The sequence below is a fragment of the Cibotium barometz genome, chromosome 47 (genome assembly GCF_041138505.1).
Source record: "Cibotium barometz isolate CiBa-2024 chromosome 47, ASM4113850v1, whole genome shotgun sequence".
Lineage (NCBI taxonomy): Eukaryota > Viridiplantae > Streptophyta > Polypodiopsida > Cyatheales > Cibotiaceae > Cibotium > Cibotium barometz.
The window spans coordinates 16,342,014-16,363,696 of NC_141092.1; the positions used below are offsets into that span (position 1 = coordinate 16,342,014).

The 21,683-nt window shown below is 45.8% G+C and overlaps 1 protein-coding gene across 1 annotated transcript in view; it reads right to left on the reverse strand.

Annotated features, from left to right (window-relative positions):
- LOC147611417 (uncharacterized) overlaps positions 1 to 21,683 on the reverse strand; it is a 39,146-nt gene that overhangs the window by 3,709 nt on the left and 13,754 nt on the right. Inside the window, exons 2-5 of the mRNA XM_086784513.1 lie at positions 6,832 to 6,893; positions 6,550 to 6,729; positions 4,872 to 4,982; positions 3,587 to 3,653 (exon numbers count right to left, since the gene is read on the reverse strand). Coding sequence (XP_086640639.1) covers positions 3,587 to 3,653; positions 4,872 to 4,982; positions 6,550 to 6,729; positions 6,832 to 6,893 — 420 coding nt within the window. The remainder of the gene's footprint in view (positions 1 to 3,586; positions 3,654 to 4,871; positions 4,983 to 6,549; positions 6,730 to 6,831; positions 6,894 to 21,683) is intronic.

Genomic DNA, 21,683 nt, shown 5'->3' on the forward strand with positions numbered 1-21,683 from the left:
AGGTCACTTATGCTCTGATGTCTCGTAGTGATCGGGACATAGAACTTCCAGTAGTTGAGGATGTTCTTTCCACGGGGACCTTTCGGAAAGCCAGGCAGGTGACAGGTGCTTACTTGCAGAAGGAGGTGGTTTCTCCAGGCTTTGTGGTTCCGGAGTCAGAGGGGGTGGTTGACAGGTTTCATCAGGTTTCCAGGACTTGTTTGTGCACCGTAACAGGTGTTGATCCTTGTGAGCAGTGTGATGTCTCTGTGATTCAGAAGCTGTATGGTTCATGGATCTGGTTGATGGACACCGGATTGGACGGGAGCTTCCTGATGAGGCAGTTGAGCTCTTGGTTGCAGATGTCTCTTTGGGAGGAAGGATTGCGTTTCCTGTGGTTTCTGCGACATGCGAAGGATCATGGACTCTTGTACACAGGAGGGGGATTGCTGGATGGAGTCCGACTCCGCGGTTGGAGTGACTCAGTTTGGGGAGGAGATCCGGACACGAGGAGATCTACTTATGGCCCAGGAGCAGTTTTACGGAGCAGGAGGAGGTTACATTGCAGGTTTGGGCTTCCACTGGAGGAACCCATGGTCATCCCGAGGCACTTTGTTCATGAACAGATCGTTGCTGATGACATCTTGCTGGAGTTCTGTTCGACGGAGGACAGTACGGTGGACCTCTTCACGAAGTCGCTCTCAGGATTTGCTCAGGCGGCACCCCAGCTCCCAGTGGTTGGTCACACAGCCAGGAGCTGAGAGGGGGTGTTAGAAGTCATCTCCTGTCTAGATTTATACACCAGGGCCTTTGTTGTGGGTGTGCCCGCCCTTATGAGGTGTTTTCCCATTTTTCCCCACTCTCCGTATTTTTCCCCTATTTTTTCCCATTTTTCTGAGGCTTGGGAGGGCTGCCAGGTGATGCCAGGAGCACCCTATTGCTGGCCGACTGGATCTACATCAGTCGTGGGCTTCAGGGCTGCTGGCCGACTGGATTTGATCAGTCGTGGGCACCTGTTTTGCTGGCCGACTGCATTTATGCAGTCATGGGTCTTTTTTATCAGTCGTGGGCACTCCTGATGCTGGCCGACTGCCCTCTAGGGGGGTATATATAGGACCCCAGCCCCCATGCCTTATTTGTATCATATTCGGGATCTTCTTGTGTATATAGAGCAGAGTTACACGCCTACATCTGTCTCTCTCTTGTGCTGTTTTTCTGCCTGCGTTTTTGCTCTTGTCTTCCCAGATTTGGTCATCATCTCCGCTGCATATTCTGACAGAATCTATAATGATTTCTTCACAGTTGTAGCGAGGTGCCCTATTGCCAAGCTTGAATCTGTAATGATTTCTTCACAATTGTACCTCAATGCCATGTTGCCAAGCTTGAATCTGTAATGAATTCTTCACAATTGTAACTTGCGCAGTGTTCTTATGAAATACGGATGGAATGGCCAAAAGGATGTGTCTATATTTCAAATTTAACATGCATAGCAAAAGGATGTAGACATATTTCAAATGTAACATGTATATACCAAGGCAAGCATCAAAGACAATAATAAAAATACAAAATTTGATGCTCCTCTAGACCCCTATTCATGTCAAATCCCTTGCTTGTAGAAGATTGGCATACCTTGTGTTGGCTTCTTGGGCTTGTCGTGTCATATCTTCAAGCTATAGTAGGGCCTTCTAAAGTATCAAACAAAGTTCGTTGGGAAGCCCACATGGGGCGTGTGATGCTAGGATGGCAAGAAATGGCAAAAACATCAAAACGGCAAGTGGAGTTGACTATGTGATGGCCCACCGAGAAATTTCCAAAAAGCTTTGAAACAGTCTCACAAACTTGATTGATGAATTAATTGACGCTGCTTCTGTAGAGAAGCTAGTCATCTTGCACCATGATACCATATGAGCAGGGCACTCCCAGAGTGGACAATTTTCGAACCCTCACATAAACTGCATGACACCACCAGTTTGAAACATGAATGGCAGTTTTCAGTGTAGCACCTACCTGCCCAAAATGTGCGGCAGATTCTGAGACTATACAGCATTCATTGTTTATGGGGATGCAGCACTGCACAGCATATTTGGGGTTCTATAGCCCAACTTAAGGGCAAATTGAGTGGCCGCGCCATGTATGTGACTTGGGGGGAAGTTGCTTGGCTCTCCAAGTCTGACCCGCAGCTTTTCTACGAGGGCTGTGTTACGGACTTTGCTATTTTCATTCGTAGAGGTATTGCCCAGCATGGTTTATTGCAGGATGTCCCTCCTCTAATTATACACCCCCCAGACAAAGGATTGACACCTATGGGGAGATTGTTGCCCCAGTATTACAGCATGGCATATCTGGAGAGCTAGATGCATAGAGGCTATTGAGGGTGTTTAGATTTTTGGGTCTCAGAGCATTAGTACTATATGGGGTGATATCATCCATACTCTCATGGCTACTTGGGCAGGCACAGTGCGTTGTATTTATGCGGGAGTGGGACCATGGCATTTTCTTTTCCTCTAGTCCCACAGGTCTCTCAAAGCATCATGATGCTCCTCAGTGGTTGAAATCACCGTGATTGTTGTATACTTAATAGAAGTCTCTTTCCTGGAAAAAAAAAACATGGATGCCCACTCCCCCACCCCACTCCATGATCTATAAAGAGATGAGCTGGCAGCCCACAATAAATTTCTAGGCCAGATCGTGCTTCCCCAAGGCACTTTCATGCATCACTCTAGTAGAATGGATGCATTCATGTAAGGGGAATACTTGAGGGAGGAGAGAGAAAACCATGGCTTGCTTTGTCTTCCTCTGCACATCAGCTACTTAATGTTAGGACCACACAATTGGTATGCACAGACCACATGAGCTCCCATTGCATACTCACCATCTCTCCTAATTTACAATTGGAGGCAGCCGATGGACTATTTTGGTGAAGAGAACTGAGTAGTTTGACATTTGAGGGTTAGCTCTAGAAGGGGAGGGTTTGCTCTAAAAGGGGCTCTCGCACTATTTGTACTTACTACTAACGCATTTGACCATTCAATAATACAACTCACTATGTGAGATATCCTTGCGAGGCTTGCTTGCCATAAATTTACAAGAACTTATATTGCATAGCAAAACTGACATGTGAAGAATGTCATAGCACCCAACATCAGATGTCGTTGTATGGTATTTAATGGAGCTTGCATAATGGATTGGCCTTGTGAATGCAACATGAAGACATGATTGTACTTACTTTGTGAGCTTGCTTAGAGTTTCTTTAACGAGTCCTTGCATATGGCTAGCAAGTTATAGCACTACATCATCTAGGAAGCGAAGGAAAGAAAAGCACAGACAGCTAACATTTTGCTTTTTTATATAGGGACTATCCAGAGTAGTATCTATTAGAAGTCTAGAAGTTCTGAACTGAACATGGAAAAAAATTTGAAGTTGAGGCCCATGCATAGCTAAAGAATCTTAAATCTTCACTAAAGAGCATAACAAGATTGTACATTTATGCCAGCCAATCGTTCCATGCCAAAGCTTTACTCCAAAAAGAAAATGAAAGAGATATGCTCGCATTAGAGTTTTTTTAACTTCTACAGCGCAAAGGCCAAAAAAAGACCCCAAAACATACCGACAAATAGGCGATCTCCATTCAGGCCATGATTGTGTGTTGCATTTGCACGAGCATTAGCAACCACCTGCAACACTACAAAAAATTAGTTGAACAGCAGGCAATGCCTTCAAAGCTTATTCTTTGGCAGTTGCGTGAGAAGCGTCAGCATAAATTAGAAGCAACAAATATATAAAAACTAAGAAAAGTGTACAGTAAGAGGACTTAAGAAGTTCAAATCAAACCGAGTAATCGACATTGATACAAAACTACGAGTATAATAAAGAAATTGCATTGCAGAAAAAGCTAGTGGGCAACTATATGCTATCTACAAGTAACATCACTTGCATCACATACAAGAATAGGAAATGTGGCCAATCAAGGCCATTTTGTTGGACAGTTAAGGAGAAAGAGAAGTAAGTGGCTCCAGGCCTAGGGCATAAGGAAGAAGGTGTTGAAAGTAAAATTGATAAGATACGTAGCCAATCAAGCCTAGCTCAGCTGGTCACATACAAGATTCGTCTTTTCTGGCCCTAATTAGCATACCTCCCGGATGAGGATTAAGCCCTCATCTCACCCCCACCCCCCCCCCTTTTTTTATTATAAAAAAACTGCTTTTCCTTATCAAGCAACCTTTGTCCATACAGTTGATGAGAGTCAGAATCACTATGTGCCCGTCACTCTAACAACTACTAGAAAACTTATAAGGACAATGCATTATAGTTAACACTAAAGTTCAACCAGAGGACAAAGAGCTGTCCTCCAAGGAGAGCATGGAGAGAAAGAAAGCAAGTTATATTAATGTCTTCAAAAGACCCGAAGGGTCTATGAGACAAAAAAATGTTACAGAAGTTCCATGAAACAACTGAATCACGGAATGACGGACTGCAAAAGGCATCATTTGTTTTCCTGAAATGGATCAACAGTGACATTCTATATTTAACATACAAGAGAAATTTGAGATAGCATTTTATGCTTAACTAATTATGCTAGAGCAGCAGTGGCATTCTATGTTCAACATTTTTTTTGTTTTTTTGTTTTTTAGAAATTTAAAATAGCATTTTATGCTACACAGTTTTATTACCTATGCTAAACCCAAGAAACATCATATTATGTCATCAAAGACCTACAAAGCTTCTAAAATATGAACATTGATTGTTGTAGCTGCAATCTTAAAAGCCTTTATCCTCTTGTACAAAGAAGTCTACAAACAGTTCATTTTAAGGCAGCTTTAGAAATAAATAGCAAAAAATATTATCATTAAAAGATAGCAAATTTGTTTAGGGCATCAAAAGACAGCCTGTACCCTTTTCACTGTCTTTGCAGCCCGCTTTTGCAGCACTGCTAGCTGCAAAAGTGCATCCTCAACTCGCATACCTCGAACAAGCGCTGCAACCAAATTCACCTTCTTTGGACTCTGCAGCCCAGCAGAAACAGTAGCAAGTTAAGCCCTCATAAATAGTGATCAAGGGAAATTAATGTAGATTCCTATTGCATACGATTTTGGCAATTCGAAGCTGACTACATGAGTTTTCTTAGTCTGGTCACAGCCAAGCTCTTTCAGCTTAGTGGATAGAGCCAGAAATATTTATTTGTTTATATGCAAGCTTTATTCAATATTCAATAATATACACTACATTAGGTTAAAAGTCTCAATTCTTTCAATCTTATTTACCTTCCTCTTCTCTACATATTCTCAGTTATGTGTTACAGTTTTGAAACCACCATGCTTCCGTTAATGCATGGTGATGCCTGCCATTACTGTGTCACACCTCCCAGATTGTTTAGATCCAGAGACTTGCAGGCATTTGGTCCCGTGCAAAGGACAGGCAGCCTCCGTCAAGCACGATCTGCCCTAGGACAAATGTGTTCCACAAGAGGAAGCCGCAAGGTCCAGGACATGGGCATGCTGGACAGGGGCCAGGCAGGCTGTTGGGCCAGCAAGCAGACCATTTGAGTCAAAGGCAAGCCAGGTAAAGTGTTGGTTGCCACTGGGAAAGAATACCCAAGTGGGGCTCTATTTTGACCCCGTCAGTTGGGTGCGCAAGCAGACCAGAGTAAGCTAGCAGAAGGGGTCTTGGGTCTTATAAATAGGTCCCCTCAACTCCCCTCTTCCTCGTTCTTGTACACAATGCTACAGTCCACAACTCTCTTGCCTTCATCAGGAGCCTGGAGGTGCAGCCAACAGCAGCAAAGATTTTCATCCTCAGTTCAGCCAGGATTCAGGCCTTCTGAGACTAACTCAGATTGCCCTGGAGGTTGGGCATATTTGGTTCCTGACACCACATATACATACGAACAATTGTGCATAGCATTCTCTCTTGCACTTTCTTTGCCTTTAATCAAATTGAGTATGTAAATAATTATCTTACGGCATATTTGGTTCCTGATACCACATATGCATATGAACAATTGTGCATAGCATTCTCTCTTGCACTTTCTTTGCCTTTAATCAAATTGAGTATGTAAATAATTATCTTACGCTGTTACAGTCACGACACGGTTTATTGATTTCTCTTGGCCACAATTCATGAGTGTCACATTCACAATAAGTGACCGGACTCTTGATTATATTAACAGGAACATTATTCGAAGTACATGTCTTCCTTCAAAGAGTGTACATATAATGAAAACACATGCCGCTTCCAAAAGAGAATTCATTTGATGGTTACACCACCAGAAAGTTGTGCGCGTCTTTATGTGTTACTCTTCCCTCTCTGTTCAAGAATGTACAAGGATAAATTTAATAGTGAGCAAAAATGTCCTGTATGCCTTGGCACCCCCTACATGTCCTCGTTCATGCCCCAAAAAAGGTGCATCTCATTGACCAATGATTTGGTCACACTGGAAAGCTGAACAATGCAAGCCTTTAGATCCATTTCACCACTAAGGTCAGCACAAAAGCTTATAAAAAACCACTCCAACCTGCCTTCAGAGCAAAACTATGTTGAAAATCTGCAGTGTGAAGTTGTATGTATACAAACCTCCTTGATCTTCTTCAGCACGGCTTGAACTGGCCTCTTCTCTTCCTCTTTAGTTGGAGTCTTCTTACCCGGGCCACTAGGGACAGGCACCATGGTTAAAGGAGAACGGACCGGCTGCTCTTTGCCATCAGTTGGTGGTGGACTAAGTAATGGAGCCCTTAAAGTAGAGATATTCCGAAACTTTAACAAATAAATAATCATGGAAAGCAAGCATCAGTAAACGTTGACAAGTTTCTAAAAACCAAAAAGATTATGAAAGAGGATTGTGATTGTGTCGGGTACCATTTTTTGGTGCAAATGTAGACCATGGACACAACCAACCATTGGCAAATACCATCTTAAACCTGAAAACGTCACCAAATACAAAACATGCAAGGGTTTAACAATTGACTTATTCACCTTATAAAATCATCACATGAAAGGGTTTAACAATTGACTTATTCACCTCATCACATGACTTATCTTTATCTCTACTTTCAACAATTAAACAACAGAAGGGTTCGGGTTCTCAATAGGTCTTCTTTCAATTTTGAAAGCTTTAAGAAATCCTTCCAATGTCTCACCCATCCGAAGCAAACATTTCTAGCTAAATGAGAGGCGGAGCTATATCAACTCTTTTTGGGTGAAAACAGCTTAGGCACTTGGCCACTCCTTGAGGAAAAGAAGCCATCCATCCCATCACAGATCCTCTCATCTAGAAAGCTTAAGCCCTTGTATGACATCCCAAATCAGGCTGCCCGTAACTTGACCCACACCATACACCCCACATCCGCATCTCTGTTCAACACAGCCAGCATAATCAAGACCCTCCTAAAGCTGCATGCCTTCTTTTTTGCCCTGTGCAACATGTGTTTGGCAGTCCCAAAATAGGTACAATCTGCCCATACCATTTCTCACATCTTGCCCTTGAGACAGCTCTAAGTAGGAAGCATGTCCACGTGGCACTCACATGAGTGATGTGTGTGACAGACGCCATCAAAAAACTATGCTAAGGTTGCAAAGAGGTCAATGAGATACCACCCATACACCTATTATTGATTTCTTTGGCTCTCACTTGATAACAACTAGCACATCGGAAGTACAACCAGCTCACGAGAGCCCCCCTCGACCCCAGGAAGAGAGTACTCTCCGCACCTCACAAGCACTCGCCACCCGCACAATGACACCACCATTGGGGCCAGAAAGAGCTGACCCCCCTCAATACTACATCAATGCTTATGTTTGGTAACATGTTTCCATACAGTTTGTTCATGAAAACTCTGGCTTAAAAGCCATGGATACTTGTACAAAAAAAAAGGCATTAGATTGTCGGAGCACGTATTCGACATAAGAAGACGATCATAGTCAATCCCTTACCTCCATGTCGTGGAGAGAACATTAAACTTTCGAGACCACGCATGCACAAGTGCTCTGGTACTACGGCCTGGTTCTCTCTCACCCACAGTGACAAGGATGCGGGTTCTCCAAGGACAGGCACTGGAGGTCACTCTCGAGCACAACCACAAGCAGCAACGGAGTAAATATGAACTGTGGAGTGCATCAGCAACAGGTACGCAATACGGGAGGCGCCCACAAGCACAAATGGCACCATACGCTGCCTGGCCAGCACCAAAAGCCAGTGACCAGCACAAGAGCAGGCCGGCCAGCAGATAAGCAACTGTATTCAAGCTGTTTTACAGGTTTCCAACATCACAATTGCTCAAAAACTGGATTTTAGAATTTCTGACAGCAAATTAGGTTTCTAACAAGTCGTATGGCCTGTCCATACCTGTACGTTCAAATTCTGTACAGGTCTCTACAGCACAGATCAGGGTTCCGTACATGAAGGTACAGGAGAAGGACATGGAAGAGGCACATTGATCACCGTGGTATGCTCGGATTTTCAAATGGTAGCTTGTAGATGCTTGTAGGAAACAAAACAATGGACTTCTTGTCTGCAGAGTTGGTCGTTGGTTAGGGTGCCACGTGGACATTCTAGCTAATCACTACACTTAGGATGGTGTCCTCCAGGCTCCCACATCCATGGCCACAAAGGGTGCCCATGCCGAAAAGGGTTGGCCACACTTGGCCTTCGACCCCAAGCACTAATAAATGGGCACCTCATGTTTTTAATGTGACTGTGAACCTGCAAAGCTTATAAAACATTACATTTAACCTTGCAAAAAATAACTCCAGGGTTTTGTAATACTGACCACCTGTTCACATGCCGCAAACGAAGACAGAAGATGGGGCATTTTTACGGTTCCACGTGTGGGCGTCCCCTACCCCTGAATTAAACACGTCATAGCAGGCATTCACACGAAATAATTCACGCAAAAACATTTTTCAGGCACGCAAACATGTGTGCACGTGCAACTTTGCCATGAAAGCATCTCCCTTTCCTGGAACTTGTAAAATGCACGCATCTCCGGGCTAAGGTCTAGATCACCAAAAAGCACGAATCAGGGATCCCAGGCACTCCGGTCCATGCACCAGCCACAATACAGGCGGCATGAAGGATGCAAGTGATGAAGGGTGCAATAATTTGGGCATTACGGGGAAGCATGTACCCTTAGGAAATTATGTGAAGGGTGTCAAATCAAATGTCACGTGAGTAGATGCGCCAAATGGGTCATAAGCCATGATATATGTGGGTAAGAATCAGCCCAAGATAGATCAAAAGAAGGAGCCTAGAACAAGTGGGCTAGTGGGTGCATAATAGTCAACTATGAGCATTAAAGGAGCTTTGAATCAAGAGAGGTGGAAGCTACAATCAAGGGAGCCATATTAGGCAATGGATTAAGCAAAGAAAGGTGCCAATGATGATGTACTCCAGCCTATTTAAAGGCACCTATCTAATGCAAAGTATAGTGTGTTGGATCTAATCTCTTGCCTTGTTATTATCTTGTCATTATTTTAATCATTCTTTCTCTACTTTCATTATGCAAGTATGATTAGCTTAATCCACTTCTTTCCACCATAGTGAGCTCCCAACTTAATTTTAAGTCTTGATTGAGCCTTATAAAATCCCCTAGAGTACCAGTATGTACATTAGTGCCTATAGTGACATGCCTTATTGCAACCACACGGGGAAAAACATCTACATAGACATGTATTCCTCTTGTTGTTGACATGGGCTTACTATTTGTCATCCTGAAAGCCTCTAGCAGCTCTGTAACATACCGCTGCTGCTGAGAAATGAATATGCCATCTTAGCGCTGAAAAATCTCCAATCCAAGAAAGAAATGATGCAACCCAAGATCTCAAATTCCTTACTGAGGGCAGTTGTAACTTGGTTGAACACAATGCTAATCAATACACTTAAATACACCAAGATTTAATGGACAACATGCTCAATACAAGAAGTAATTTGCTGAATTGACTAAGAGACGCACAATGAGCCAGAATGGCCGGCCCCTCCCTCAAATAAAGTATTGCAAACAATGTGTTGTCGGTGTAGACTTGCAGCTCACACTACCCTCTTTGAAAGAAAGTGAAGCAAATAGAAAACACAGGTGTAGGCCCAGGTATAAGACATGTAAATGCCGGAAACTGATGTTTATTGCTAAAAACTGAGCACGAGGGAAGCCTGTAGGTGATGTACAATGATAAGAAGAAGAAGCAGCTGCTAATGACCTCAACAAGATGCAAAAGAATGAGATGAAATGGGGGACAGCCCTTATATACTCCCCATGATAGCTAGTCGACCAGCTTTAGCAGGCCGACAGCATCACAATAGCATAAAAATGCTATAAAAGCATTTAAAAATAGGAACAAATACCTAAATAAATATGCACATGTAGGGCCTTGTAAATGGCCAATACAAGCATGAAAATGATGCAGTAGACCCTCTGGAGATCATATATAATCCGACACCTCCTCTTCAGCGCCAGAGGGGCAGTCCAATACCAGCACGCTGAAGTACCACCTCCATAGTAGCTCTCGGAAGTGGTTTGGTGAAGAGATCAGCCACATTGTCCTTGGTAGAACAGTAGGCCAACCGAAGAAGTCCCAACTCGATCAAGTCGCGTACAAAATAAAAATGCACTTCAATATGCTTGGATCGTCCCCGTATCACGGGATTCTGAGCTAGCGCAATAGCACTCTAAGAATCCGAGAAGATAGTAACCGAGGAAGTGTTGGCACAACACAAATGCTCTTGAATCTGATGAATCCAAAGTGTCTCAATGGAGGAGAGAAGATACGATTTATACTCAGCCTCGGTGAAAGAAGTAGAAACAGTCCTCTACTTTTGAGACTTCCAAGAAACCAATCCAGAACCAAGCATGAAGCAATATCCAGATGTAGACCTCCGAGTATCAATGTAGCCTGGCCAATCAAAATCTATGAAGCCAACCAAATCAACACCACTGGAGTAGGTGATGCCATAATCTGAAGTAGCTCGAAGATAAAGAAGAACTCTCAAAGCTACTTGCCAATGAGACCTTCGGCTGATCAAAACTGGCTGAGGACACTCATAGCATAGGAGATGTCTAGACAGGTGTTGGCAAGGTAAAGCAATGAGCCAACAATCTACAGGTATTATGTGGAATCCACCAAGGGTGTATCATCCTCCTTGGATAACTTGGCATTGGGATCCATGGGACGAGAGAGGTGTACAATCTGACAACCCATAAAGTGAGAGCAGCTTCTTCACATACTTCTGCTCAGTGCTGAGAAAAGAAGATACAGTCATTTTTCTGCCAAACCTCCAGCCGAGGAAAATAATGTAGAAGGCCAAGATCAGTCATCTCAAATATCTCTGAAAGCTTGGACTGAACCTCTGTGACCAACCCAGTATCTGAGCCAGAAAGGATGAGGTCATCAACATACAAAACAATGACACAAATATCTCCATTGAAAAGAAGCACATAGAAATTGTTGTCAGCATATGCCCTCTCAAAGCCAAGAGATAACAAGAAGGCATCAATCTTCTGATACCAGGCACGGGGTGCCTGTTTGAGACTGTAAAGAGCCTTCCGTAGAAGATACACATGAGTGTGTCCTGTCCCTAAATCAGAAAACCACGAGGCTGCTCAACATAAACTTCCTCCTCTAAATCTCCATTCAAAAAAGCAGATTTGACATCCATCTGGAACACGGCCATCTGAAGTGTGCAACCAGAGCCAAAACAATCCTGATGGTGGTATACTTGGCTGTAGGAGCAAATGTCTCATCAAAGTCTTCACCTGCCTTTTGAGCATATCCTCGAGCAACAAGGCGGACTTTGTACGTTTCCAAAGTACCGTCTGCATGACACTTGACTTTGAAAATCTATTTCACACCAATAACACGACGATGTAAAGGCCATGGCACCAAAGACCAAGTGTTATTCCTCTCAATAGAGACCATCTCTGCTTCCATGGCTTGCCGCCACTACGGCTGTGAAAGAGCCTCCTCTGGACTCTCAGGCTCATCGATCTCCTAGAGAGAGCTCATGAGAGCATAACTCATTGTGTGATGAGATGTGGAAGCCTGAGATGAACAGCAGGTCTAAGGATGGTGGTAGAGATCTAGTTATGAAGTTGTGCATCAGTGAGACCAGAATCTCCAAATGTTGAACCCACCGAGGTAGGCCAGCCTTCCTCTCAAAGCGTGAAGAAGAAGATCCAACTGCAATAGAGGACTCATCCGATGCTACTGGAAGTGGTGATGAAGCAAGCATTGGTGAGGGTAATCCAGAGTCAAAGCAGGACTCGTAGAGGGAACTGGGAGCTGCAAAAGCTGGTGCAATAGGAACGGGTGGCTGTAAAGTAGCAGCTGGCACCAGGGTTGTAGTGGGGGGGGGGGGAGGAGGAGGAGGAGGAGGAGGAGAAGGTAGACGTGGAAGAGGTATAAAATCACTAGCATCTGTTGGGAATGGATCATCCAAAAAGTCGGAAGATGCATCAGGTGGAGAGGAATCAATGCCAAACAAGCTCTCATTAAACCGAGCATCACGAGAAATGATTATGTCATCAACCTCCACATCCCAAAAGCGGTACCATATGGATCTCAGACTGTAGCCTGTGAAGATCATCCTCTTTGACTTCGGTGCGAGTGTGGTCCTTTCTTATCTGGGACATGCACAAAAGCAACACAACTAAAAACACGAAGATGAGAAACAGAAGGCTTGTGTCCTGTAAAAGCCTCCTCCGGAGTCATCCCCTCAACCGCTTTTGTGAGAGAGTGGTTAATGAGATAAACTGAGGTAGCCACAGCTTCACCCCAGAAAGCAGGAACGAGCCATCTCTTTGACGGTCCAGTTCTTGCGTTCCACACCTCCATTCTACTGAGGAGAGTAAGGCACTGAAGTCTATCGGTGAATGCCCTTCGAAGCAAGGAAGTCATCAAATGGTACAAACTCGCCACCATTATTAGTTCGGAGGAATGAAACTCTACCCCCATACTGATTTTCCACCATCGCGATCCAAGTCCTAAAACTGGCAAAAGCATCTGACTTGCGAACCAAAAAACATACCCAGACTTTGCGAGTGAAATCATCCACAAGAAGAATATATCGAGCCTCTCCAAGAGACTCAACCTCCATAGGTCCTGCAAGATCTGAATGTATAAGCTCCGGTCTTCGGGTTGCTCGATGAGTGGCCTCCTCTGGAAATGCATCTCGATGATGCTTGCCCATCATGCAAGATGAGCATATGTGTGAGAGAGACCTAAGCTGAGGGAATCCGCTGACAACCTGCTTAGAATGGAACTTCTGTAAGGCAACAATGGGTACATGACCGAAGTGAGAATGCCACAGAGAAGTATCTGCCTCAGAAACCAAAGCATCAAGAGGGAGAAAAGATGATGAACATGGGAATCAATGTGAGAGATCTGGGAAGAAAAATTAGTGATCTTGTAGAGACCCCCATCATGGGCTCCATTGGCAACAACCGAGAGAGTCATCCTGTTGATTACTTCCATGACCTCATCATCAAAGTACACACCAAGTCCCTTCTGAGAAACTTTGTATACTGAAAACAGATTTTTGGAAATCCATGGTACATGTAGAACATCCTATAAGGTGGTAGAGGAACCCAAAGAAACATTACCAACACCAGTGACAGGAAGTGAAGAGTTGTCACCGATGCGAACTGAAGAAGAGAGAGTCTGATAGTGAAGGAGATAGCACAGGCGGAAGCATAAACATTAAACATATGAGAGAGTACAAAGTAAATAGAGAGAGTTGGACAAGATCACCGTTTATAACAGCAGTAAAGCTTTACAATGGCAATGGCCAGCAAACTGAGTGTTGAACTATGTGTAAGGGAATTGGATGAAGGAGTGAATAATGGGGAACTCCTTATATAGTGCCTTAGTGAGCTCACCGACTGCCTCTAGGGCTGGCCGACTGCTCACAGGACAAATAAATAGGAGAAATACAATAAAATGCCCAGATAAATGGTAAAGCCCCAGAACACTGAGATGCACAATTCTAACACCCCCTCTGCAGCTCATAGTGTGCAAGAGTCGGAAGAAGATAAGTCAATGAAGATGCAACCATGGACCCTCCAGCACCGCGAATACTAGAATCACCTCGGAGAGAGCACCCACCAATCTGTTTCCTCGAAACAAGATGCCACCACGAGCAGCAAGGAACTTTGCTTGGCCACGAATTCCTACACAAGTGTGCAGTGAACTCCAAAAATAGATGATGACCTGCTAGACACACCGCGCCCATAATCCCCAACAGTGGACGGAACACATCACGTCCCAAAAGCCTCGAACAATGAACTTGGAACAGATCCAGTTCATAATCTCTGTTCTATCAAAGATAACCAAGTCTTGCCAAATGTCTAATACTTGGAACTCCGAATCACGGTCCCCATGCCCAGCCTGGAGGACTTCCTGCTGAAGGGCCTGTAGCTTATTAATGTGCTCTTGCATCGTCGACGACTTTGCAGGGTTCATAACCTGCATCTGTACTTCCAAGGAAATCCTCTTCATGGGCGATATCCTATTATAAAGAGAAGCCAAGTGCTACCATATGCCTCTGGCTAGCGTCATATGCTTTACGTGATTGATTACTTGCAGTGTGCAGTTGAGGAAGATAAATGACCGGACCCTGGCATTGACACGATCCCACATCTGTGCCTGTGCCTCACGGTCCTTCCGCGTTGACAGTAACTCCCCTTCCTCTAGTTCCGGCCGTGGAACCCCGATAACAATGAAATCAGCAAGGTCATATGACTCCAACACAGACTCCATCATAACCTTCCAGATGCCGTAATTGTTCCCGTCCAACTGACGGTCCACTGGGAACGTGGGGAGAGTTGGGATCTTCACATGCTTCTCAGCCAGCTCTAACAAATCTGCCATCGCGGAGATGTAACTGAAAAGGGTGAGTGGGTGAGAAAAAAAACTTTAAACCTGCAAGTGGCTGTCCAGCAACTCAACAATCTCCCTCTTACTCAGAAAACTCCCAAGATCTTCAAGAGCCTAGGGCTCTGATACCATGTCAAAATACACAGCGGAGATGATAACCAAATCTAAGACCACGAGCAAGTAGAGTGCAAAAAATAGACAGCACAAGAGAAGGAGAGAGATAGGCGTGTAACTCTTCTCTATACACAAGATCCCGAATATGAAAACAAGATACAATGATGTGGGGGCAATGGGGCCATTTTATATGGCCCCATATATCCAGTCGGCCAGTGGAAAAACAACTGCCAGCCTCACGACTGGGTCTCCTCCAGTCGACCAGCCAAGAAAAAAGGTCCACGACCTGAACAAAATAGTCGGCCTGCTCCACATGCACACGAGTGCAGTCGGCCAGCTTCTGGGTCATCCTAACAGCATAAGGCAACCACCCACACCATGGAAAAAATAGGGAAAAATGGGAAAAAAATATGGGGAGTGAGGAAAAATGAGAAAACACCTACAAAGGCCCAAAAGAGGCCCTAGTGTCTGATAAAGACAGGAGATAACTTCTAACACCTGCCTGGCCTCCCAATAGGTCCCCGTGTAAAGAGCTTCCTCAACTACAAAAATTCTTTGTCCCGAATACTACGAGACATCAGAGCATAGGTTACCTGTAAAGTTTCCTCTGACTAACGAACACAAGAACTACCAACATCTGTTGTCACGACCCTGTGTTTTTCTCTAGACAAGATGCAGATGTGCACGGGGACATGGTGGACAGTGTGAATGGCATCAGGTGGGAGTGAAGATGGAAGCCCATGTGTGAAAGGGGGCAAAAAGATTTTAGCTTAAAAAGGTTTAAAAACCTTTGTAATCGTTTTAAAAGCCTTTCATTAAAGAAACGTGGCCCTTATGCTATTTTTGGGGCCACGTGTGAGCTTTTTGGTAAAAGAGGGGCTGTTGGGCAGAAAAAGCAGGAGGCGCCTATCTTTTGGTGTGGGGTGTGCTTTTCCAGTCAAGCTGCTCATCTGGATATACTGGCGGCTGCTGCTGAAGACTGAGTGTGGCTGTTGTCTGTAAGCTGAGTGCTGTAACAGGCCGTACAGCAGCTGTACTGTGCTGTACGACTGCAGGTACTGCTGAGTACAGGTGGCGCAGAGCTGTGGGACAGAGGCAGCCATAGCAAGCGACTCTCAACAGGTGGTTGCAGGTTCAGGTACAGGCCGTACAGCCCTGTACGACAGCCGTACAGTGTACGGACAGGGCTGACAGAAGTTGCCTTGAACAGAGTTGCTGCAGGCATATTTGTACGGACAGGTACAGCCGATATAGGCGACTGCTGTACAACAGCTGATACAGAGAGGAGGGCTGGATATTCATGAACATAGACATCATGTCGATGGCGTTCATCTGATGGAACTTTCAGCTTCTCTTTGCTTTGGATTCGGGACTGTTTTGGGACAGTTTATGGGCTGTTTTTGTTTGGCTGCAAATTCAGCTATGTGCTTGGGTTTTTGACTGCAAGTATAGGTCACTTGGTTATGTTTCTTGGCATTGGAGTGATGCAAGCTCGCATGGCTGCGTGCTCATGGAGCAGATTGTTTTCTTCCTGCTAGAAAGGAACAGTGGGACCTACAGTTATGGGCATCTCTATGTTGCCAGATGTTTCATGAGGGAACAGGCAACTAGATGTATGGGAAACAGAACAGGAGTTTTCAAAGGGAAACAGGCCTAAGGGTTTCATGTGGAAACAGGTCGTAGGTTTTCTCGAAGAGACATGTTTTTGGGTTTCTCCAGGAGATAGGTCACATGCAGGCAGAAGGTACAGGAATGGACACATGTTTGGTACAGCCTTGCTACTGATTAGACAGGGGACAGGGAATCCATGACAGAGATGGATAGTACCCTTGGATGGTAGAGAGGGTTTGTACAGGTGTGTCGACTGCATGTTATGCTGTGCTGTGATACTCTTCTGAGAGACAGTTTGGGAGTCTGTGTTGTGATACAGGAGCACTGGATGTGTCAGGGTGTGATGCTGTTCATAGTGTGAGAGGCTATGGATGGTTGTGGCAGCCTTGATCATGGGAGAAAGCTTCTGTATGCAGACTCAATGTGAGAGAGTCTTTTGATATGAACAATGGCTGGACTTGTTTGTGGATGCCGTGTGGACTAGAAGCCAGATGCAGGTTCTTTGCAGGCTTCAGGGGTTCTACTGTGACGGCTGAGTTCCCAGCCTTATATTGTAATCAAAGCTCTTATAATCAATTAAAGAAATACCGCAAGGGGCGCCACTGCGATTTGGGGCCGATCGGTGTCGGTGTACTTTTTACAGGAGCACTCTAGCTCCCCCTGGTTGTTTTCCTTTTCTAGGTCCTCAATGGTGTTGAAGTGTTTTATGTGCAAATGTTTGTTCCACCGCCCTTTGCTTTCTGAAGGCCGGTTTTCAAGGTTCTGTTGCCGGGACTTGAACCCGGGTCGCTCGGCAACGGAACCTTGAAAACCGGCCTTCAGAAAGCAAAGGGCGGTGGAACAAACATTTGCACATAAAACACTTCAACACCATTGAGGACCTAGAAAAGGAAAACAAACAGGGGGAGCTAGAGTTATGGGCATCTCTATGTTGCCAGATGTTTCATGAGGGAACAGGCAACTAGATGTATGGGAAACAGAACAGGAGTTTTCAAAGGGAAACAGGCCTAAGGGTTTCATGTGGAAACAGGTCGTAGGTTTTCTCGAAGAGACATGTTTTTGGGTTTCTCCAGGAGATAGGTCACATGCAGGCAGAAGGTACAGGAATGGACACATGTTTGGTACAGCCTTGCTACTGATTAGACAGGGGACAGGGAATCCATGACAGAGATGGATAGTACCCTTGGATGGTAGAGAGGGTTTGTACAGGTGTGTCGACTGCATGTTATGCTGTGCTGTGATACTCTTCTGAGAGACAGTTTGGGAGTCTGTGTTGTGATACAGGAGCACTGGATGTGTCAGGGTGTGATGCTGTTCATAGTGTGAGAGGCTATGGATGGTTGTGGCAGCCTTGATCATGGGAGAAAGCTTCAGTATGCAGACTCAATGTGAGAGAGTCTTTTGATCTGAACAATGGCTGGACTTGTTTGTGGATGCCGTGTGGACTAGAAGCCAGATGCAGGTTCTTTGCAGGCTTCAGGGGTTCTACTGTGACGGCTGAGTTCCCAGCCTTATATTGTAATCAAAGCTCTTATAATCAATTAAAGAAATACCGCAAGGGGCGCCACTGCGATTTGGGGCCAATCGGTGTCCGTGTACTTTTTGCAGGAGCACTCTAGCTCCCCCTGGTTGTTTTCCTTTTCTAGGTCCTCAATGGTGTTGAAGTGTTTTATGTGCAAATGTTTGTTCCACCGCCCTTTGCTTTCTGAAGGCCGGTTTTCAAGGTTCCGTTGCCGGGACTTGAACCCGGGTCGCTCGGCAACGGAACCTTGAAAACCGGCCTTCAGAAAGCAAAGAGCGGTGGAACAAACATTTGCACATAAAACACTTCAACACCATTGAGGACCTAGAAAAGGAAAACAAACAGGGGGAGCTAGAGTTATGGGCATCTCTATGTTGCCAGATGTTTCATGAGGGAACAGGCAACTAGTGTCAGAATATGCAGCGGAGATGATGACCAAATCTGGGAACACAAGAGCAAAAACGCAGGCAGAAAAAACAGCACAAAAAGAGAGAGATGTAGGCGTGTAACTCTGCTCTGATATACACAAGAAGATCCCGAATATGATACAATCAGTGGTATGGGGGTGGGGGCCTATTTATATGCCCCCACAAGTGCAGTCGGCCTGCTGAAAAAGGCTCCACGACTGCATATGCAGTCGGCCAGCAGCATGCATCCAGTCGGCCAGCTCTGAGGAGTCCACGACTGATCAAGTACAGTCGGCCAGCTCCAATACACATATCAGATGTAGTCGGCCAGCATATAGATCCTCCTGCCAACTCAGGGATGCCTCCCAAGCCACAGAAAAATGGGAAAAAATAGGGGAAAATGCGGAGAGTGGGGAAAAATGGGAAAACACCTCATAAGGGCGGGCACACCCACAACAAAGGCCCTGGTGTATAAATCTAGACAGGAGATGACTTCTAACACCCCCTCTCAGCTCCTGGCTGTGAAACCAACCACTGGGAGCTGGGGTGCCGCCTGAGCAAATCGTGAGAGCGACTTCGTGAAGAGGTCCACCGTACTGTCCTCCGTCGAACAGAACTCCAGCAAGATGTCATCAACAACGATCTGTTCACGAACAAAGTGCCTCTGGATGACCATGGGTTCCTCCAGTGGAAGCCCAAACCTGCAATGTAACCTCCTCCTGCTGCTACGTAAAACTGCTCCTGGGCCTGAAGTAGATCCCCTCGTGTCCAGATCTCCTCCCCAAACTGAGTCACTCCATCCGCGGAGTCGGACTCCATCCAACAATCCCCCTCCTGTGTACAAGAGTCCATGATCCTTCGCATGCTGCAGAAACCACAGGAAACGCAATCCTGCCTCACAAAGAGACATCTGCAACCAAGAGCTCAACCGCCTCATCAGGAAGCTCCCGTCCAATCCGGTGTCCATCAACCAGATCAATGAACCATACAGCTTCTGAGTCACCGAGACATCACACTGCTCACAAGGATCAACACCTGTTACGGTGCACAAACAAGTCCTGGAAGCCTGATGAAACCTGTCAACCACCCCCTCTGAATCCAGAACCACAAAGCCTGGAGAAACCACCTCCTTCTGCAAGTAATCACCTGTCACCTGCCTGGCTTTCCGAAAGGTCCCCGTGGAAAGAACATCCTCAACTACTGGAAGTTCTATGTCCCGAACACGACGAGACATCAGAGCATAAGTGACCTGTTCAGCTTCCTCTGACTCACGAACACAAGAACTACCAACATCAGTACTGGAAAGTTCCTGCCAACTGCTGCCATCTACTGGTAAGCTATCCACCACCTGGTCTCGGAAAGCTCGCACCTGCAGCGTATCCACACCTGAGTAGCTATTGCCACACTGCCACTCATCACAATCTTGAGGACCTGGGAGAGAGAGTGCTGAAAGCCTGTAGACTCCATTCTCCACTCCACCTTCCCAAACCACTTGGCCTGTTGCTTTGTCCCGAAGAGCAACAAAATGCTCATCAAACTCCACCCGTACGCCAGTCTTGCAAACCTGATGCACTGACAACAGATGAAAACCTAGTGCCGGAACATACAACACCTGGGAGGAATGCTTCCCCCCTCTGCCATCGGGAACTATCTCCATCCTGCCCTCACTGTGAACTGGGATAGTGGACGTATCCCCAGTAAGAATATGACCAGAAAGCCTGCAGAGATCCTGTAAACCGGAACGGGAAGGAGTCATGTGCCTGGAAGCACCACTATCGAGAATCCACTCCCGAGTATCCGTTGCGGAGAGTCCTCCAATCTCCTCCCTGCCTGAAGAAAATGAAGCATCGGTGTCCATCACCTCCAGGTGCACAAAAGCCGGAGTCTTCATGATTGCTGAGGAGTCTTCACCCTTCTCGGTCTTCCGCTTGGGACACTGCCTCCAGTAGTGGCCTTTCTCGCCACAATCATTACAGGTCCTCTCTGCTATACCTCTGGCCAGCGTCATATGCTTTACATGATTAATTACCTGTGGTGTGCAATTGAGGAAAATAAACGAACGGACCCTGGCGTTGACGCGATCCCACATCTGCGTCTGGGCCTCCCGGTCCTTTCGGGTTGACGGTAACTCCCCTTCCTCTACTTCCGGCCGTGGAACACCAACAACGACGAAATCGGCGAGATCGTAGGACTCCAGAACGGATTCCATCATCACCTTCCATATGCCGTAGTTGCTCCCGTCCAACTGACGGTCCACCGGGAACGTGGGGAGTGTCGGGATCTTCACATGTCTCTCGGCCATCTCAAACAGATCTGCCATAGCGGGGATGTACTTCTGAAAAGGGTGGGTGGGTGGGAACAAAGAAGAACTGATACCTGCAAGTGGCTGTCCAGCAAATCAGCCCGCCTTCCTCTTGCTTCTCCTCTTCCCGATCAGCCCAAAACAGTCCACCAATCAGCCACAAAACAGCCCCCTCTTGCTCACACAAATCCCAAGACCTATCTAGAGCCTAGGGCTCTGATACCATGTCAGAATATGCAGCGGAGATGATGACCAAATCTGGGAACACAAGAGCAAAAACGCAGGCAGAAAAAACAGCACAAAAAGAGAGAGATGTAGGCGTGTAACTCTGCTCTGATATACACAAGAAGATCCCGAATATGATACAATCAGTGGTATGGGGGTGGGGGCCTATTTATATGCCCCCACAAGTGCAGTCGGCCTGCTGAAAAAGGCTCCACGACTGCATATGCAGTCGGCCAGCAGCATGCATCCAGTCGGCCAGCTCTGAGGAGTCCACGACTGATCAAGTACAGTCGGCCAGCTCCAATACACATATCAGATGTAGTCGGCCAGCATATAGATCCTCCTGCCAACTCAGGGATGCCTCCCAAGCCACAGAAAAATGGGAAAAAATAGGGGAAAATGCGGAGAGTGGGGAAAAATGGGAAAACACCTCATAAGGGCGGGCACACCCACAACAAAGGCCCTGGTGTATAAATCTAGACAGGAGATGACTTCTAACAACTAGATGTATGGGAAACAGAACAGGAGTTTTCAAAGGGAAACAGGCCTAAGGGTTTCATGTGGAAACAGGTCGTAGGTTTTCTCGAAGAGACATGTTTTTGGGTTTCTCCAGGAGATAGGTCACATGCAGGCAGAAGGTACACGAATGGACACATGTTTGGTACAG